The 16,160-nt window shown below is 35.4% G+C and overlaps 1 protein-coding gene across 1 annotated transcript; it reads left to right on the top strand.

The window, feature by feature from the left end:
• Positions 1–2,608: 2,608 nt before the first annotated feature.
• On the top strand, positions 2,609–5,668 carry LOC110630311 (inositol-3-phosphate synthase). Its single transcript, XM_021777741.2, has 10 exons — positions 2,609–2,933; positions 3,063–3,131; positions 3,312–3,447; positions 3,557–3,804; positions 3,931–4,157; positions 4,263–4,378; positions 4,559–4,735; positions 4,830–5,018; positions 5,098–5,160; positions 5,242–5,668. Exons 1-10 carry the CDS (start codon positions 2,746–2,748, stop codon positions 5,359–5,361), a joined length of 1,533 nt encoding a protein of 510 aa, XP_021633433.1. The 5' UTR covers positions 2,609–2,745; the 3' UTR covers positions 5,362–5,668.
• Positions 5,669–16,160: the final 10,492 nt, after the last annotated feature.

Here is a 16,160-nt window from a genome sequence, read left to right on the forward strand (position 1 = left end):
AAATCTAAAGCCAAATAAGATAATACCTATCTAAGAAAAATCGATGAACGACGCACGACGAATGGCGAATGACAAGCAAGCAATCGACGAATAGCCCAATCAATGAACGACAAGCAAATGAAAATCGAACGATGAAAGGAGAGCAGAATAGCCAAGAGAATCGATGAACGACCCAATCGACGAACGACAAACAAATAGCTAACAACAATCGAATGGCTACCGATGAATGTTGAGGAGGGAAAGGGGAAGTAAGGGTCGTAAAAGAAATTGCAAGAGGGGAAAGGAAAATTTTGGCAGAAGCGAGGGATAAATGAATTTCACAAATAGCTAAATTGGGAATTTAAAAATCTGTGACGAATATTTTCGTTACTAAAACCTTAGATATAAATTTTATAACAAACATAACTATCGGTTACTAAAGGGTTGCTAAATTTAAAAGATTTCTTAATTCTGCAACGAATAATAAATCTATTTCTAATCCATTATATAAATGTAGACAACTAAAACGGATTAGTAATGGATATGTCTGTTATACATATTTAGTAGCGAAATAGTAATGGATTTGTCAATCCGTTATATGTTTGGTTCCTTCTTTCTTATCCGTTTAAAATCTGTTACAAAACTGTTATAAATCTAAAACAGATAAGGTTCGTTACTATTTTCTCTTACTATTCCGACAATTTGTTGTAGTGAGGAAGGTATATCAATGCAAAAATTTGAGCTTCTTTCTTATACTACATCTCCACCATTGGGACTCTCCAAAACTATAGAAGCCACATGCAAGCTCAGATAAAATTAGAACACATGCTTATACAAAATAAAAGGAGAACCCCAACAACAGAAAGACATGAACCAGTTGAACCAAGTGGATATAATCCAGATCACATCAACACTATTGAAGATGGAGATTATATAACTCCTTGGTGTCCCATTTGCACGTTTCATACTAAATCCTCCAAGCTACCACCAACCATACTTTTAAGTCTTGAATTTGATAAAGGCTAGGATTTAGATTCCATATACTGAGAAAAAAAAAATCAACAAAATAGAAAAAAGAAAGTTCAAGTTGCAACAATAGCAATGAAAGACCCTAAAATTTAAAGTACGGCTATTAGCAACATTATTTAAAAAAGCTTATCTATATTTTATCCATAATGGAGAAAACACATATTTGGTAAGAAAAATGAGGCTCTCCTTTGCCGGGGCAAGAAAAGTCGGTAGATGCTCTAGAAACATAAAAAAATTAAGAAAAAAAAAATCACATTTTATGTAAAAAATATAAATTGTAGAATAATATGATTGGTGTATATATTAGAAAACAGACTAAGTTTATTTTTTAAAATTAGACTAATTATGAGCGTGTAAAAAAATATGTCTATTTTTTAAAATTTTGTATTTTTCAAAAATAAAAAAACATGTTCATTTTAATTTTTTTCACTGATTGAAAAATAAAAAATAAATTTTTTATTTTATAAATTTTATAAAGAAAATAATAAATACTAAAATAATTATTTTTCATATATTCTTCGTTATATTAAAAAATTAAAAAATATAATTTTTTTTAAAATGAAAAATAAAAAAATTCTTATACAAATAGACTTTACACAAATAAAATATGATTTTTATTATATTTATATATTAAAACATGCATAATTTTTTATTTTAAATTAATATAAAATATATGAATTTTTCTTTCTATTTTAAATTAATATAAAAATTAAGGTGGTGAATATTATAAAAAAACATATTTTCTAAAAAAATAATGATAATTTGAATATATTTTTTAATTTTTCTAATTAAAAATAATTTTTAATATTTTATGATTTCTAATTTTTTATGAAAAATGAAATAAATAAAATAAAATTGAAAATAAAAAATAAAAAATTATTTTCGCTAACTAAATGCACCGTATAATTTTCAATTTATATAAAATTTAAAATATTGTATTTTTTATTAAAAAGTAAGAAAATAGAAAACAAAATTAAAATTTATTACTCTGGTGCATTTAATAATTTATTTCTTCACCAATCAAAAGGTCCCTTGGCTATAAGTGAATAATCTATCAAATTCTGGAATATTTTACATGGGGAGAATCTTACGTTACATTATATAATCATTTAATCATTATAATTTAAAACGGTCACCCAGGCAGTTGAGAAAACTCTGTGTCCACGCTGCACTTAACGCGTTCATTACACGATCCTTTGCAATAAGAAAAAAGTTTCTCATCGGTCACCAACACAAACAGTTACTCGGTCAATCATTTCACTATCTCCGACAATTTCACCGGTCACCGTCATTTCCAGTACCTTCTTAGATTTTGGACCCCACGTATCTAATAAAGTTAAAAAAATTAACACTTTAAAAAATTAATAATTAATATGTTAAAACTCGCATGATCATGCCACGTGTAAGTACGACCACTTGTCGCTCTTTACGTTCGCACGTGTCTACAGTACGTGCGATACAATGGACTGACTCTCCGCCATTTTTGCATGGCCTAGCTTCGCTCGCTCAATAATACTGACTACGGAGGGTCATGTCCATTCACCATCCACCATCCACCACGTGTCTTAACAGGGCCACATTTTCTCTATTTATACTCCTCTTGGGTGTCAATCGAGATAGCACAAGGGTTGAGATTGATAGCCAATTTTCTCATTCTTCTTCTTTTTCTTTGCAATCTCGGCCTCCTGTTTGGTTCATTATTTGCCTGATTTTTCTATCATTCTTCACCGAAAGAAAATGTTCATTGAGAAGTTTAAGGTTGAGAGTCCTAATGTTAAGTATACAGAGGATGAGATTCACTCTGTGTATAGCTACGAGACCACTGATCTTGTTCACGAGAACAGGAATGGCACTTATGAATGGATTGTGAAGCCCAAAACTGTCAAATACGAATTCAAGACCAATACCCATGTCCCTAAGCTAGGGTTTGTGCCATTCCCCATTTTCATTTTCTATTTTTTTTTATTTTTCTTCTTAATTATTTCGATATTTTCGATGATTATTTTTGTGGGTAATTTCTTAAATTTGAAAAATGTGTTAATTTTGTTTCACAGGGTTATGCTCGTGGGGTGGGGAGGAAATAATGGTTCCACTCTAACCGGTGGGGTTATAGCCAATAGACAGTGAGTTCTTTTATTTTTTATTATTTTCATTTTCTTCTATTGAAATCTACAGATTGCTTTAATTGAACTCATAAAAAATTGGGATTCATTATGGTTGGTAAGATTTGATTTTTAATGGAAACTTGTTTGTATTCGAATAGTTAATTGATTCAAAGATGTGGGTCATGATTCTTTTTTCAGAGGAATCTCTTGGGCAACCAAGGACAAAGTTCAACAGGCTAATTACTTTGGCTCACTCACCCAAGCTTCATCGATCCGAGTTGGGTCTTTCAATGGAGAGGAGATTTATGCTCCGTTCAAGAGCCTCCTTCCCATGGTATTTTAACTATTTTTTTTAATTATCATGACAGAAATATAAATAAAGTATTAATTTTGAACTAAGCAGCTGCTCACAGTGAAGCTGTTAAATATAATATTTTATACAGGTGAATCCAGATGACATCGTGTTTGGTGGCTGGGACATCAGTGACATGAACTTGGCAGATGCCATGGCCAGGGCCAAGGTCTTTGAAATTGATCTTCAAAAGCAACTGAGGCCCTACATGGAATCTATGGTCCCACTCCCCGGAATCTATGACCCTGATTTCATCGCTGCCAATCAAGGGTCACGTGCCAACAACGTGATCAAAGGGACCAAGAAAGAGCAGGTCCAGCAAATAATTAAAGACATTAGGTGATAATTACCTTTCAGTTGTGTTTAAAGTATATATTTCTGCAATAACCTTTTGTTCCTTTTTGCTGAAAGAAGAAAGTAATTAATACGATGTTTTGTAATATGTGGTGTAATAATTATATCCAGGGAGTTTAAGGAGAAAAGCAAGGTGGACAAGGTGGTTGTTCTGTGGACTGCCAACACTGAGAGGTACAGTAATGTTGTTGTGGGCCTAAATGATACCATGGAGAACCTCTTGGCTTCGTTGGAGAAAAATGAAGCTGAAATATCTCCATCAACCTTGTATGCTTTAGCTTGTGTTTTAGAGGAAGTTCCTTTCATTAATGGAAGCCCACAGAACACTTTTGTTCCAGGTATTCAATTCGCCTCTTTACACTGTAAGGTGCTGGTTACCTTTTCTTTCATAGCAAAAGTGAATTAGTTTTAATAACTTTTTCTTGGTGTTTGATTATCTGCAGGCCTTATTGATTTGGCCATTAAGAGCAACAGTTTGATTGGTGGAGATGATTTCAAGAGTGGTCAGACCAAGATGAAATCTGTACTTGTTGATTTCCTTGTTGGTGCCGGTATAAAGGTATATAATTTCCAAATTTCCAAATTCCACCTATTTGGATATAATTTTAGTTTAGCATAATCAATTTCATCATCATGATTCTTGTGGATTTACAGAAGAATTTTGTTAAATAGCCTGATTTTCTGCCTTAAAAAATTTCTGAGGTGATATTGATGGGTATTGGAAATTGTGGTGATGCAGCCAACATCAATAGTGAGTTACAATCATCTAGGAAACAATGATGGTTTGAACTTGTCAGCACCTCAAACTTTCCGTTCCAAGGAAATCTCCAAAAGCAATGTTGTTGACGACATGGTCGCTAGCAATGGCATCCTCTATGAACCTGGGGAGCACCCTGATCATGTTGTGGTCATCAAGGTAAATTTACCCTCTTCTTTCTCTGTATATGTCTCTGATTTTTATTCTAACTAAAGCTGAATAACGATTGTTTGATTCTGTGTGGCCCTTGTAGTATGTTCCTTATGTAGGAGATAGCAAGAGAGCCATGGATGAGTACACTTCAGAAATTTTCATGGGTGGCAAAAACACCATAGTCCTGCATAACACCTGCGAGGACTCCCTTTTGGCTGCACCCATCATCCTGGATTTGGTTCTTCTTGCTGAGCTCTGCACCAGGATCCAGCTTAAAGCTGAAGGGGAGGTGTGTCTTCATTTTTTATTGCCCTCACTGATAAATTCTGTTCTATTTAACTTACAACTTTGAATTTACTTCTCTGCAGGGCAAGTTCCACTCTTTCCACCCTGTGGCTACCATTCTCAGTTACCTTACCAAGGCTCCTCTTGTAAGTTTCACTTCTGGACACTGATAGGCTGATAGCTACAGTTTCAATGTAATACTAAAACGGTTTGGTTGTGAAAAACAGGTTCCACCAGGCACACCAGTGGTGAATGCACTGTCAAAGCAGCGAGCAATGCTTGAGAACATACTGAGAGCTTGTGTTGGCTTGGCTCCTGAGAACAACATGATTTTGGAATACAAGTGAAGCAACACGGGAGGAAGAAAATAGTGGAAGAAGATTGGTGCCAGCAATAGCAGCAAAGAACCAAGTTTCCCTGTTTCTTTCACTGGTTGTTTATGGTTAATGTCCCATCATAAAATGTAATATTTGTGTGATATTGCCATATTCTGGTCTATGTATGGATTTTCTATTTCCTTTTTCTTTTAGCTTCAGACAGTGCTCATGCATAGCCCGTTTGCTTAGGCTGTTCTCATGGGCCAGGCACCTTGTTTTGGCTTGAAAGTAGATTATATGTATAATTAGGTAGTTGATAAAATTCTGTCTTTGCTTCTCCCCTGTTTCACATATTCACCACCACCTCCTCTACATGGGCAAGGCATAAACATTAGAATGGTCCCCATGTCCCCAATGTTCCAGTACCATACATGTGGAATGCCCATAAATGCTGGGACGTGAGCTTTCATTTGAAATGGCCACATTGAATGTACTAGACATCAATTTGGGAACATTTAATTGCTGTTAGCGATCGTGGCCCTGTAAATTAATCTTCTCAAGTCTTTGTTGCACCTTTATACAAGAGAATACTTATGTTTTATGATTGCTTGGAGGATGCGGAATCCCAGCCTATTAGAGACTGAAACGACATATACTCTAGTAAAAAGAATTTAATTCAGAAAATAATTCTCCAATCTAAAACACCCTTAATTAACATGCAATTAAGAACACTTATAATGGATTGATTTTAAGAGCAGCAAGAATAAGAAACATACAAGTTAGTATCAAACCTTATTCGTGATGCAATGTCAAGAATCAAGATCTCTCTTAAGCTCTCAAAGAAGAATCGCATAAAGCAATTGTATTGAATAATTGATAATCTGCCTACAATATAGAAAAAAAGATGTTTTATATAACATAAATAAAGACCCATGACCTTTGCCACTTCCCACTACTATGCATGGACCCATAATCTATGCCATTACCCACTACTCTGTATGGATCCATGATCTATGCCACTATCCACTACTGGATAACTATCACTGCTGTTTAACTACCCACTACTGGTTAACTACCACCAACTACTAAATAACTTCCCACTATAAATACAAAATTTGAATTGTCAATAAGGACACATTTAACCTAATTGACTTGAAATGGCCATATTGTTCTTCAACTTCAAAATGAACTTGCAAATTTTCAACATATTTCTTCATAAATCCTTGAAGTGCTTCCTTCAACCTCTTGGATCTCAACCTTGTAATTGGTCCTTAAGACAATGCTAGCTCATTATTTTTGGTGTTGTTGGTCGTGCTTACATCATCCCCTCCCTCTTGAAAAGGATTCGTCCTCGTACCAAAATCAAAAGAACACAAATCAGAAACATTAAAGGTAGCACTTACACCAAACTCACCTGGCAGATCAATTATGTATGCATTGTCATTGATCCGTTTCAGCACTTGATATGGTCCATCCCCTCGTGCATCGAGTTTTGATTTCCTTTGAGTTAGAAACATTTCCTTTCGCATATGGATCCAAACCCAATCACCTGGTTTGAATACAACTTTCTTGCGACCCTTATTGGCCTATTTCTCATATATGCTGTTACGCTTCTCAATATGCTCACGCGCTTTCACGTGTATTGATTTAACCATTTCAGCCTTCGCTTTTCCATCTAAATTAGACAACTCGTTCAAAGGTAAAGGCATTAAATCTAATACAGTTAATGGATTAAAACCATACACAACCTCAAAAGGTGAATAACCAGTAGAAGAATGGACTGCTCGATTATAAGCAAATTCAACATATGGCAAACATTCTTCCCAAGTTTTCAAGTTCCTACCCATAATAGCACGAAGCATAGTTCCTAAAGTCCTATTAACAACTTCAGTTTGGCCATCTGTTTGTGGATGACAAGTCGTAGAAAATAAAAGTTTAGTACCCAATTTCCCCCACAAAACACGCCAAAAATGACTAAGGAACTTTGAATCTCTATCAGAAACAATAGTCCTAGGTATACCATGTAAACGGACTACTTCCCTGAAAAACAAATCAGCTACGTTCGTTGCATCATCAGTTTTATGACATGGAATAAAATGTGCCATCTTGCTAAAGCGATCTACAACAACAAACACTGAATCTCTACATCTTTTTGTCCTAGGTAAACCTATCACAAAATCCATAGATATATCAGTCCAAGGTTCAGTAGGTACAGGCAAAGGATTATACAACCCATGTGACAAGGACTTAGATTTAGTCTGTTTACATGCAAAGCATTGAGCACAAATTTTCTCTACATATTTTCTCATGTTAGGCCAATAAAAGTGTTCATTCAACATGTCTAAAGTCTTTTGCACACTAAAATGTCCCATTAATCCTTCTGAATGTGATTCTCTAACAAGCAACTCACACACTGAACAATTAGGTATGCATATTTGTTTCCCCCTAAAAAGAAACCCATCATGCAAATAAAACTTTTTAAATGCCCCATGTTCACATGCCTTAAATACATCAGAAAAATCAGTATCATTCTCATACATATATTTCAAATGCTCAAATCCTAACAACTTAGAACTAAGCATGGAAGTCAATGCATAACGTCTAGATAATGTATCGGCAACCACATTCTCTTTATCTTGCTTGTATTTAATCACATAAGGAAAGATTTCGAGATATTCAACCCACTTACCATGCCGCTTGTTCAACTTACCTTGTCCCTTCAAGTGTCTGAGAGACTGATGGTCGGTATGAATCACGAACTCATTAGGCAGCAAGTAGTGTTCCCAAACTTCAAGAGCCCTAATCAATGCGTAGAACTCTTTGTCATAGGTGGAATAGTTCAAATGTGCGCCACCTAGCTTCTCACTGAAATATGCTATGGGTCGGCCTTCCTGCATAAGAACAGCACCAATACCAATCCCAGAAGCATCACATTCGATTTCAAAGGTTTTAGAAAAATCAGGTAACCTTAAAACAGGAGCAGTAGTAAGTTTTTCTTTTAATGTGTTAAATGCAAGTTTCTGTTCTTTACCCCATTTAAATCCTATAGCCTTTTTAATGATCTCATTTAGAGGTGCAGCAATAGTGCTAAAATCTCTAACAAACCTCCTATAGAAGCTTGCTAATCCATGAAAGGATCTCACCTCATTAGCATTCTTAGGTGTAGGCCATTCTTGGATAGCCTTAACCTTTTCAGTATCTACCTCATATCCACGTGAACTAATAATAAATCCTAGGAATATGACACTATCAGTACAAAATGTGCATTTCTTAAGATTAGCATACAGTTCATGTTCACGCAACTTCTGTAAAATAAGTTCAACATGCCTAATGTGGTCATCCATGTTTCGACTATAAATCAATATATCATCAAAATACACAACCACAAACTTACCTAGGTAATCACGCAAAACATGGTTCATCAATCTCATAAATGTGCTAGGTGCATTAGTTAAGCCAAAAGGCATCACTAACCATTCATATAAACCATATTTTATCTTAAAGGCAGTTTTCCACTCATCACCTAACTTCATCCTAATTTGATGATAACCGCTTTTCAAATCAATTTTTGTAAAGAAAACAGCACCACATAATTCTTCAAGCATATCATCTAATCTAGGAATAGGATGGCGATACTTTACAGTGATTTTGTTGATCGCACGACAATCAACACACATGCGCATTGTTCCGTCTTTCTTTGGAACCAACAAAACAGGTACTGCGCATGGACTAAGGCTCTCCCTGATATGTCCTTTAGCTAGCAACTCATCAACTTGCTTTTGCAATTCCTTCGTCTCCTCAGGATTGCTACGGTAAGTTGGACGGTTTGGAATCTGAGCTCCAGGAATAAAATCGATTTGATGTTCTATTCCCCTAATGGGTGGCAACCCAGATGGCACCTCCTCAAAAATACATACGCAAAGTCCTGCAATAACTTAGAAAAAGAACTAGGCAATTCAACAGTAGGGTTAGTCTCAATCATAAAATTGGAACTAAAACGCAATATAATCAAAGCTCTCTTCCCTAAGTATATGCTTTCTTCAACTCTCTCTCTTTACAATAAAAGGAAGACTTGCTGAATTCTTCACTCTTCTCACTCAGCTCTCCTTTTACCTCCACACTCACTAACGTTTTCTCTCCTGCACGTCTCTCATTTTTATCTTTTCCTGTGCAGTCACTCTCCTTTGGGCTATTGAAAACCTTCTTTTCACTACTGGCCTATGTTCTCTCATTCTTTTTACTTGTCTCACCTCCCTTACTCGATTTAGCAGATTGTTGTAATTTCACTTGATCTGCATATACATCTTTAGGAGATAATGGTACAAGTATATGTTTTACACCAAGGAACGTAAAAGAAAACCTATTACTATACCCATCATGAATGACACGCCTATCAAATTGCCATGGTCTACCCAACAAAATATGTCCAGCCTGCATGGGTACAATATCACAAGTAACCTCATCTACATACTTGCCAATAGAAAATGAAACTTTACATTGCTTGGTTACCTTTGCTTTGCCACTATCATTCAACCACTAAAGTCTATAAGGATTAGGGTGTTTAATAGTTTCTAGTCCTAATTTATCAACTAAAATAGTACTAGCACAATTAACTTGACTACCCGAATCTATTATCATGCTACAGACTTTACCACCTACCAAACAACGAGTGTGAAAGATGTTTTCACGCTATTCAAGTCCTTCTTCTTTAATAGAAACATTTAAAGTACGCAATATCACTAAGGACTCTCCCTGAACAGGATACTCTTCTATCTCTACATCGGAACAATCTTCTAAAGGTGGTATTTCATCAGAATCAGAATCAGTTTCGGAGACTATCTCATCTCTCCTCACTATCATGGCACGTTTATTAACACACTCATTGGCATAATGCCCACGCCCTTTACATTTAAAGCACTGAATATCTCTAGTTCTATTTGATTTAGGGGCTGATTCATTTTTACCATGAGAGTTGGATGTTTCTTTGGAAGGTAACATGCCTTTTTGAGTTGAAGACTTATCAAACCTTTTACGATCAGGCTTGGTGTTCCATTTGGAACCCCATTTGTTGTTGGAGTTTTGAGCAGCCCTGTTGCTTCCCCATCTATTTCGGCCTCTTTGTCTTTCCACCTTAATTGCAATGTTCACCAAGTCTTCCAAATCAACATATGGTTACAAATCAACCACATCAGCAATCTCCTTGTTAAGACCACCAAAGAAACGAGCCATAGTCTGGTCTTCCCACTATGTTTGCTTTGATCAGGAGAAACTCCATCTCCTTATGATACTCATCAACAGACTTTGATCCCTGAGTTAATCTTTGCAACTGATGATGGAGATCTCTATGGTAATAAGTAGGCACATATTTCTTCCTCATGATTCGCTTTATCTCGCCCTAACTAGCAATGGGTAACTCTCCATTCCTTCTCCTAGATTTCACAAGCTCATCCCACCATATTAGTGCATAATCTGAAAACTCAAGGGCAGCAAGTTTTACCTTTTTATCGTCGGAATAGTTTTGACAGTTAAAAACCATCTCCACTTTACGCTCCCACTCTAAATAGGCATCAACATCAGCCTTACCATTGAAGCTTGGAATCTTCATCTTTATGGAGTTCATACTGTTATCTACATATGGTACACGATCATTGAACCTTCTGGCTCATAAAGGGGCTGACTGTGCCTCATTTTCCTCTTCATAGGATGGATCGTGTGTATCATCATCCCTCTAAATGGACTTGCCCTTTGAAGATCTAAGGTTGTCCTCAAGGTTATCCATTCTCGAATTTAGCTTTTGAAAGCTATCCATGAAAGCTTTATATATATCTTTAAGATCAAATGTAGGGTCAGAAGTATCACCAGTATTATGCCCAGACATTATAGAAAAAATTCACAATTCTCTCAACTCACGTGTTTAATTTTCAAGCACTCACTTGGTATCTCAAAAGTGCACTTCAGAATAAAACTCAATAAGCCAAGCTTGTATGATTCAAATAATAAGGAAAGCAAGGAAAGACCTAAGAAGAAAAGATAGGAAACAACACTAAATGCAAACTGACCAAAATGAACAAATAGATTGATTTAGCACACAAAAGTTAAATTTCGTGTACCAAGTGTAATTAGATGTTCAACAATGTGCAATTTGTCAAACTAAATGTAAGGAACCAACAGACAGAAAGACACCAAATTGACAAACTAAGAATCAAAAATTGACAAGACGGATGTGCTTAACACGAAGTTTTTCCTAAGCATGCAATCCTAGGTTAACTGATATTAATATTTACTCAACAAAAACAATTCAAAGCAAGCAAACAATATAGACACTTAAAACAGCAAGTATTAAGTACAACTGTTTTGTGAAAATACTACCCAAATTTACCCTAAACCTACCCCAAACATGTATTTCGAATTTCAAGCCCAGAAATATGTTCAAGGTATATGAAATATGATTTATATCAGTAGATATCAATCAGAATGAAATTTGAACAAATAACCCAAAGTGGCATAAATTCTTTTTTTTTTCTTTTTTTTTCTTCTTGTTTTGGTTTTTTTTTTTTATATGGACAGAAGTAAAACACTGGAAATACTATTCTAAGAGTATTAGAATAGCAGCATATGAATTAGGGCAGAAAGCATAAACCAAATCACTAAATATAGTAATTCCGCCTAAACAAGAATTTAGGGTAAAATTTGATTTGAATAGCAACCAAACAATGTATTCGACTCTAATAGGTATCCCAAACCAGATTTTCAAAGTGATATATTCAGCCAATAATGGACAAAATTGAATGCAAAGACGCAAAGGATAGTTAAGAAATTATTACTAAGCCTAGCTCTGATACCAATTGATGTGGAACCCCAGCCTATTAGAGACTGAAACGACACATACCCTAGTAAAAAGAACTTAATTGAGAAAATAATTTCCCAATCTAAAACACCCTTAATTAACATGCAATTAAGAACTCTTATAATGGATTGATTTTAAGAGCAGCAAGAATAAGAAACATACAAGTTAGTATCAAACCTTATTCGTGATGCAATGTCAAGAACCAAGATCTCTCTTAAGCTCTCAAAGAAGAATCGCATAAAGCAATTGTATTGAATAATTGATAATCTGCCTACAATATAGAAAAAAAGATGCTTTATATAACATAAATAAAGACCCATGACCTTTGCCACTTCCCACTACTATGCATGGACCCATGATCTATGCCACTACCCACTACTCTGTATGGATCCATGATCTATGCCACTATCCACTACTGGATAACTATCCACTACTGTTTAACTACCCACTACTGGTTAACTACCAACTACTAAATAACTTCCCACTATAAATACAAAATTTGAATTGTCAATAAGGACACATTTGGCCTAATTGACTTGGAATGGCCAGATTGTTCTTCAACTTCAAAATGAACTTGCAAATCTTCAACATATTCCTTCATGAATCCTTGAAGTGCTTCATTCAACCTCTTGAATCTCAACCTTGTAATTGGTCCTTGAGGCAATGCTAGCTCATCATTTTTGGTGTTGTTGGTCGTGCTTACATCAATCCAGCAACATGACTTCTAGCTGCTCCTCCTCTAATCAAGGTTGGGTCCCTCCCACATCTAACTTATTCAAAGCAAAACTTTGATGCTTCAGTCAACAAGAAGAATGGTAAGGGACTTGCACCTAGGTTATGGCTTTGCAGATCTGCCGGCTAGGAATTGTACGAGATCCTTAATTTGTAATGGGCTTAGTGCTCCACTAATTCATTGCATTCAATCTGAATCTTCAAATAGCTAAATGCCGATGAAGCAACAAATATTAAAATTAATTGTGAAACTTTGACAGTAGTCATCTATGATCATCAAGCTAATTTCTTGAATTGATACTGTAATTTGTGGAACTCTATTACAGAAAATTTACTTTTTAAAAATATTACATACCTTTATCTTTTAAAGAAGTTATATGTTGAGAAATCTTGTTACTAACGATGCGTAGAGGGAACCATCATTCGTTGCTACAAAGGTGTTCCCCCTATGCACATCCAAGAAATTATGAATGATGTTTTGTTTTATCCTAATAAAAAATATTTGTAAAAAAAAATAAATTAACTTATTAGAAAATACTTTTTACTAAAAATATTGATGATATGAGATCTAGCAGATAGTAGAAATTTGGTATGTGTGAGTGAGTTCAGCTTGAATGGTTTACGCCTTTTTCTTTTCTTTTATTTTCTTTTTCATTTGTCCTCTAGTGATATATGACCGCCACCCTGCTACAATGCTACATGACACTATCATATAGAGCTGTATGTACGGACATACTCTCCCTCTCTCTATCGTTAGGTGGCTATTTAATTCCTTCCGGCGTTCGTGCTGATAAGGTCATGGGTGTGATGGGTCCGTTCCCCCACTGACCCATCAAGTCGGGTGAGCTGGATCCCTCTTTGTCGAGTCCGGACCCCAGTCTGCCCGACCTACTCGAACGTGATCTGGATTGTGTGCTAGTGGATAGGCTTGCGTAGTAGGCTCTGGTGGGGTTTGGCTGGTCTCTCTTATGAGGGTTCGATTGCGGCCCGGGTAACCAGCGGTCATCAAGTATCCCTTTATCTACTCATTAGTTATTCCATGATTAATGAGGGATAAATCTGGAAACTTCAATTATGACCGCGTGGCTCTAGGAAGGCTTTTATCAAAATGTCTTTTCTCCGCCTTTACCCATTTCAAATTTGTATTCTCGATTTTATTCTCAACTTTTCTTCTTGCTTTGCTCCCGATAACCCATTCTCTTTCGCCTCCGCAATCTCTGCTCCAAGTTACGTTCCACTCTTCCCATGGCTTCCATTAAGATTCCTAATGCCGTGGATTTGATATTCTCTATCACTCCTTCTTTCCTTTCCACCTTCTTTTTCAACGAGTACGTCGATACTTCCATTTACAAAATTAGAGCTCCTCTTTGTAATGAGAGAATTGTCCTCCCCAATCCGACTCTAGTGGACTTAATAGACCCCAGCAGGGTCGCAGCTTGATTTTTTTTGTTAAACAATGTGATTTTAGGCTGACTTTCCCTTTTACCCCCTTTTTCATTGAGATTTTTACCCATTTCTGTGTGACCCCTTGCATATTATCCCCAAATTCTATCTTTTTCATGTGCTCCTTTGAATTTGTTAGTCTGTTCTGGGGTTTTACCCTTTCCATTTCTCTATTCTCTACCTTCTTCGGCCTTGTCCGCGCTAATCATGGGTTTTATTACTTTGCTCCCCGAGGAGGGTTGCCTATCTTTGCTAGGTACAAATATTCAATAAAAGGCTGGGCTGAGGCCTTCGTAGTGGTCGAGCTAAAAGAGAGCTCGGAGATCAGCTAGGATATTGATCTCTCTTGGAAGGAGGTCTCTCAGGCTGCAATGACCTTCCTCGGCAATCCCCTGTGGACTAGATCTGCTTTTTTCGACTGACCTATGTACGGAAGTGTTAGTGTATTTGCCCTAGGCCATTATCTTGGACATTTTTATATGTTGTTTAGTTATTAATAAAAGAGGTTTTTATCATTATTATTTGTTTGCATGTTACATAATAATGATTATCATCCCTAGTTACTTATTATTATGTTGAGAATAATAAAATATAGCTAGTATGATTATTGATTGATAATCATGAGATGATTATGTATATGTTGATATAATTCAATAATCATAGATACTTGTTAGAGAACAAAGTATTGGATGGACCCGCATTGAGATCACTACATGGGTCATTGTCATAAGTGAATCTCAAAGTAGTTATGTCTTAATCCTTTGACTTGAGATTGTCATAGTTTCCAACATAAAGACTGTTATGTTTTGACATAACCAAATGTTGTCTTTAATCGGACAATCATAAAGGTTATGATTGAGCATGATAGAAATTATGTAGAGGATAATGAATAATCAAGATAGGATTTGTTGCTCTCTTTGAGAGAGATATCTTCTGGGCCCCTCGATAAGTGAGATTGAGAAATGCATGGCCGTGCTCAAATGAATTGATAGTGTGATCAATATCATTTGAATTTATCAGTCTACTTAGAAATCGAGAAATCATAAGTTTGAACATTGTAAGTTTGACATTGACCATGACTTATATTCAAACTAGATATCGTGTGACAAATGGATTAATACATGTTCTATTTATTAGGCTTTATCGGACTATTGATCCTCATATTAGTTGGGTAGTCATAATGTCTTGCTAGAGGCCACTTATGACTTATGGGCCTTGTGGGACTGGGCCTATTGCCAATTAATGTGAGCCTATTGGATCATACATAAAAGAACGTTGTTGATGTGCTATAACATATTAATGGACTAAAAGCCCAAAGCCCATTAATATAATTAATGATAATAAAGTGTTATTATTATTAATCATTAATATAATTAATAATAATAAAGTGTTATTATTATTAATATTAATCGTTATTATTAATATTAATCATTAATATAATTAATAATAATAAAGTGTTATTATTATTAATCATTTATTATTATGAGATAATAATATTTAAAAGATCTGCAGTCTATCTGTAACTGTTACAGATAAAGGACTCTATCACATAAGATATTTGAGTATTTGCGAGATTGTGATAGTGAGTTATGAACACAACTCCTTTTAGAACTGAAACATATAAATACCCCTTCTACGAATTGTGAAAGAGATATATTTTTGAGAAAACTCAGTCTAAATAGCTGCAGATTGTGGAGCACATAATCTATCTATCTTTGAGAGAGCTAGCACTATAAAAGGATAGAAGGCGTTCGTGTGGATACCATAGAGGGTGTTCGTTTGAAAAAGCAGCACCATCAGTCCAACA

Source organism: Manihot esculenta, chromosome 13 (assembly GCF_001659605.2).
Source record: "Manihot esculenta cultivar AM560-2 chromosome 13, M.esculenta_v8, whole genome shotgun sequence".
Lineage (NCBI taxonomy): Eukaryota > Viridiplantae > Streptophyta > Magnoliopsida > Malpighiales > Euphorbiaceae > Manihot > Manihot esculenta.